This window comes from Pteropus vampyrus, unplaced genomic scaffold, assembly GCF_000151845.1.
Source record: "Pteropus vampyrus isolate Shadow unplaced genomic scaffold, Pvam_2.0 Scaffold449, whole genome shotgun sequence".
NCBI lineage: Eukaryota > Metazoa > Chordata > Mammalia > Chiroptera > Pteropodidae > Pteropus > Pteropus vampyrus.
The window spans coordinates 140,542-146,169 of record NW_011889230.1 but is presented as its reverse complement, the minus strand read 5'-3'; the positions used below and the strand labels follow the sequence as shown (position 1 = coordinate 146,169).

The 5,628-nt window shown below is 53.2% G+C and overlaps 1 protein-coding gene across 1 annotated transcript in view; it reads right to left on the bottom strand.

Moving 5' to 3' along the window:
* SUN3 (Sad1 and UNC84 domain containing 3) overlaps positions 1–3,653 on the bottom strand; it is a 25,063-nt gene extending 21,410 nt beyond the window's left edge. The window contains exons 1-2 of the mRNA XM_023524164.1: positions 3,407–3,653; positions 1,349–1,452 (exon numbers count right to left, since the gene is read on the bottom strand). Coding sequence (XP_023379932.1) covers positions 1,349–1,452; positions 3,407–3,653 — 351 coding nt within the window. The remainder of the gene's footprint in view (positions 1–1,348; positions 1,453–3,406) is intronic.
* Between the last annotated feature and the right edge of the window lie 1,975 nt (positions 3,654–5,628).

The window sequence follows — 5,628 nt, the reverse complement described above, 5'->3', positions numbered from 1 at the left end:
GGGCCACGCCGACGTCCTCGGGCGGCTCCACTCTGCTCCATCCACGCAGCGCACGCCGAGACCGAAGGTTCGCACCCGAGCGCGGCTCCAGCCGGCGGCGCACGGCGTTCACAAGGCCTCGCGTGGCCGGTCCTTTTTCGTCCTTAACAGAATTCCCACAAGATACCTAATTTCAAACCCGTGACTTCCGGCGACCCCAGAAGATGTATCAGTTGCCGACGGTGCCCCTGGGGGATGCTTAGGCGAGCTGCTCTGTGTGGAGTTCTGGGTATAAACCAATCAAGTGTCTAGGGCGGCCGCTGTGCCATGCCGTCGCGGCCTCGAGCTCCTGATGGTGACGGTGGTTACACGGTCGCCGAGGCCGTGCGTCACGTGGCAGCAAAACTGAGTCCTCAGCGTACGTGGCTGGGCCTGGCGGGCGGTGCCAGCGAAGCCTGGCTTTGAGTTTCAGCCCCGGGATTTACGGCCCTGCCACCCTCGGCACACACACGATCTCCTTAACCGTTGTACCCGGCTTCCTCATCCGCACGTGGCTTTGTAATACTCTATTCGAGGGGTCATTTTGAGAATAAAAGGAAATACGTATTCGAGGTGCTTCCAGCCCCTTCTGGTGCACAGTTATCACCCCATTCCCCGTGGGGGGTGGAGGAGATGGGAGGTAAGCTGGCTTTGAAGGGCGGTATTAAGTCACTACAATTCCGATTCCGTATAAAAAGGTCGCCTAACTTTGGGACTATCTTTTGTTTATCTGTCTTTTAGGAGTTTATCCTAAGCGAAAAATCAAGGATGGGTTTAAAGATTTAGCAACAAGTGAGTTTGTTTGTAATGTTGAAAAATTGCAAACAATTCAGTAAATAATATATTCGGTAAATAATTTTGAATTTATTGAATTGAAATTCAAAATATTTGCTGAATATATTATTCACTGGGTTATTAGTCAGCCATAAAACAAAGCTGCAAAATAATATCTAAAGATGGGAGTGCGTTTAAAATCTATTGTTAATTGAATAAAAAAACAAGCCAGGAAACAGCTTCCGAAGCAAGTAGTTGGGGCTCTATAAGGAGACCACAGAGAAATGAGTCACAGTAGGTCTTAGGTGACTTCGAGCAGAGCTCTCACCTGCGTGAAGGACACAGTGAACACTGGTCAGCGGCGAAATGGCCGGGCGAAGCCGCACCCTCGTGGGAAAGACTGGGCTTAGCTGAGACCACTTAATAGAACTCTGGTCCCTACATTACTTGTTAGATGTTCATGTGCAAAACAAAGGTAAGATTGCACGTTGGACTCACTTTATAGCACATTAAATTTTAAACGAATGTCATAAAAGATGATTTAACGAAACCTCACCTGGTAATTATAAAGCCTTGAACCATATTCTGTAATTACAGCATAAAATCGTCGGGATTTCTGAGGCGGCCCTGTTTCTCTAAGCCACACGTGATTTCTAAATCCTGTTAAAAGACCAACTCTGATTAAAGAGATTACTTAGAAACATTTATACGATATTTTGTGTGTATTAATAGGAATTTCTCTAAGCGTAGAGGATATATATACTTTCAACAAGGCTATCAGACCTTTGGGAGATAATATGGAAAATGGCAGCACAGGGTGCTCAGAAAGTTAGTCCTTCATTGAAACAACTATAAGTTGGCAAAGATTAACATGGTCAACTTTGTTTTGAATTCTGAAATCTAACCCAAAATTTACAGCAACCAGAGGCCTTGAAGAAAAGAGCAGATCATTTTCGCTGAGAGAGCAGTGTGGCATTTCTGCCTGGCACCTCCCGCTCGCCAGCATGGTGGCAGTGGCCGTGGGGGTGGCAGTCTGCATTCCTAGTGCAGCTGGCCAGTGCCGGTGGCCGCATGCGGGCCTTGTTCTTAAACTGCTGTGACTGCGTTTTGACCTGTCCAGTGACCCCCTGAGTAGGTGGCACGGAGCCTGGCCTTTGCTTTATCCCACTCCCTTGGGCTAGAATGGCTTCCTGGGAAACTGTAGGGTCTGTTGAAAGATACAAAGTCATGAACCGGCCACCAGACAGTGAGTGAGGCAAGTGGCCGACAGACTCAAAAGCGTGGGAAGGGGAGGCAGAGGAGGAGGTCTCTTGTGAGGATGAGGGCTTGGGGGGGGGGCAGGGGATGCAGTGTGCCCGCTCAGAAGGGACCTCAGAGAGGCCCTGTGGCTCCGCAGGCTCTGTGCAAGCGGGAGGTGGCGGTCAAGGCCGACTGCGGGGGACCCAGCTTAGCCTTGGGAGCGAGTCCCAGCATAGGGCCAGGTGGTCCAGACCCGGCAGCAGTCCGTGTTCCCTCTCCCCCAGCCCCTCCCCAGCAAATCTCTGTCAGGTCACTGGTTGACCACTGAGATATCAGGACAGGGCCCACCACTAAACAAACGAGTGACTGCATCCCTCAGCGAGCAGTGACAGCAGCCCCTGGGAAGGGGGAAAGTCTGATTTCCAGACTTACCATAGTATAACAGTGAAATGCCCAGTTTCCAACACGAAACGACCGAGCACACAAGGAAGCGGGCAGGTGTGACTCGTTAAAGGGAAAAATGACTGAGACCATCCCTGAGGAAGCCCAACGTCGGACTTACTGGACACAGACTGCGAACCAGCTGCCTCAGACACACTCAAACAGTAGAGGGAACCGCGGGTAAAGAACTAGAGAAAACCTAAGGAATGATGTGTGAGTGAAATGAGAATGTCAGTATGGAAATTGTAAAAGGAACCACGTATCGATTCTGGAGTGAAAAGTACCAAAAAACTATAACGAAAATACAACTGAAATTTAAAAAAAGAAATTTCACTAGAGCAGCTTGGGAGCAGATTTGGGCGGCAGAAGGAAGAATCGATGACCTCAAAGATAGGACAGTTAAAATGACCGAGTCTGGGCAGGAGGAGCAGAAAAACGGACAGAGAACGTGAACACAGCCTGAGCGACCTGCAGGACAGCACCACTGGACACATCCTGGGAGTCTCAGAAGGCGGCAGGAATATTCGAAAAAATAATGAGCAAAAGCTTCCCAGTGTGATGTAAAGCATAAATCTACACATCCAAGAAGCTCGGCGAACTCTAACTAGGATGAACTTAGACTTCTACCAAGACACCATATATTCAGTCGGTGAAGAATCAGTATTTTCATTGTAGTTTTTGGTACTTTTCACTCCAGAATTGATATGTGGTTCCTTTTATAATTTCTATACTGACATTCTCATTTCATTCATACACCATATAATCTTGGAAGCAACAAGAGAAACGCTTCCTGCTCTGCACGAGGAGCCGTCACATTTCTCCTCGGAAACCACGACGGCCAGAAGGGAATGTGGCGACACATCCGAAATGCTAACAGGAAAAAGTATAAAAAAGCCAAAACCTGCTTCAGGGGTCATTATTGGGTAAGACTTACCCACGAGGAAAAAAGTCAGTATAAACACCACACTCATGATGATCTTCCACGATCGGGTCAACCTAGAAAGAGTAAAAACAGCGAAAAGAGTCACTGCTTCGCTGTGAACCTTTAATTTGAACGTTAAACTAACCACAAGCAAGTCAAGGCACGCGCTTATTCCAGGTCGAATTTGTGCATTAATCCCTAGTCCATCGTCTTCGACACCGACAGGAAACAGTTTTCGGGACGGTGCGTACGTATTCATACATACAAAGGCGCCCCTGACTTCCACACACGTTTCCGTTGAGCGTTTGTGTGTGCGCGGACGCGGTCTTTTTACATGCGTATAAATACTTAGAAAGAAGAAAACAAAGGTTACCCTTGAAGTCTGGGTATAGATTGTGCCAAAAAGGAAAAGAAAACAGGTCGGAATCCGATTTCGTGAAAATTAGCGAGCTAAAGGACCGTGACAATCACCAGCCGTCTGGTGACGCTCTCCGAAGTGACCACAGCCTTTCTGTCCACTTTATTTGGCAGCGTAACGTACATATATGTAGAAGGGGCAGAAACCATCGTCGCACGGCGCGTGGGCCTTCGCGGAATGAGGTGTCTGTGTGACCTCCGCCAGAACGGGCAGCAGCGCACCCACGGCCCGCCAGACCCTGCCCTTCCCGCCCCACGGCCACCTCGGCCCCGAGCCCCGTCCCCACCCAGGAGGCCTGCCTGGGCCCAGGCATCTGGAAACGGAACGGCGTGCCTCAGGTCCCCCGCGCTCTGGGCGGCGAGGCCGGAGACACAACGCCACCACGATGCTCGTAACGGTGCTGCGGGAACGTCCCGTCCGTGTCTGGAGCCCGCACACACGTTCCGAAGCTGAGCTCCCCAGACAGCGGCGCGGGGTCGCGGTGCCCCGTGCTGAGCCCATGCGGATGCAGCCACACGCTTGCACAGAGCAGTCATGATGACAACGTTTTCACACCCCGCTCGCTAAAGGAGAAGAAAGAGAAAATGGCAAAAATAGGCCGACCAAGCCAAGACAGAAGACTCGGAGCTTCTGGACAAAGCTGGCAAACAAACGCTTCTACTCAAAATGTCTGGGAAACCAGGTTAAGGTGGATCATTCATCAGTCACAGATGAGAACTTGGTGCAGCAGGAGACACACTGGGCCACAGCCCCGAGCGGGGGCAGCGCCAGTCCCAGGTCCTGCAGGTCACACCGCAGTGTGGGCTTCCGTCCTCCTCTGCACCAGTCGAGGGGCCCGTGAGGAGTGGCCGCGAAGGTGACCTGAAGCCTGGAACGCGTTTCTGCTTCGACGCGGGCACGTCTTTAAACGTTGCTTCCTTCAGCTCCGTGTGCAGCCGACAGCAAATGGATCACCCACGTTAGTTTTTCCGAGCTGGCCCACCAGATGCCATACAGGTGGCTCGCAGTGGTCCGTCCTGAGCGGGATCGTCACCTGTGGCCCTGGATGGGATCAGACGCTGCCAGGGGGCGGCCAGACTTAGAGTGGCCCGAGTTTCCCACCAGGCCCTTTAAGTCACCCACCTCCCCGCCGGTGCCGTGGAGCTGGTGGCTGCCCCGGGCTGTGAGGCGGTGCTGGAAGCAACGAGCAGGTCCCCTCCTGCTGGGGACACCAGGGGCTGTGCTCCTGAATCCCCCTCCCCTGCCCCAAGTAGGGTTGGTCCTGTGGGGCTACTGTGTAGAGCGCATCACGCAGAGGTCATTATTGCCCTCCGCGGGGCTGATGGCGTGAAAATGGCCCATCCGCACAGTCCCAGGGGTGGGCGCACTCAGGGGCTTGTGACTGTCACAGCAAGTGCTCCTCTTGTGTGACACCTTCGTGGTGACGTCTTCGTGGCACTCAGCTTCACTGTTACCGCTGGGCAGGGTATATTGTCGTTTGCAGGTTTTGCTACCCCAGCAGGCGGCACAGGGGACAGCAGAGGGCTTGGGTCTCTGGCCCGGCGGGCGGGCAGGGCGTCCTGCCGCCTCCCTGCGTGGCCCTGGCTCTGGCGGCGGACCGCAGCTGTGGCTCGGACAATGCCCCCCGCCCCCGCACCGAGTGCCCAGCTGCACCCACGGATGTCGGCCGCGCCCGCCGTGTCTGGGGCCCCGCACCACCGCCAAGCACGTGACCCAGAGCCCGGGGCTCGCTGCCGCCGGCCGAACCCTTCAGAGCCCCGGCCCCGGGCACAGTGACTAATCCGAGCTCCCCGGCACAGGAAGAAGAACCTGCCCC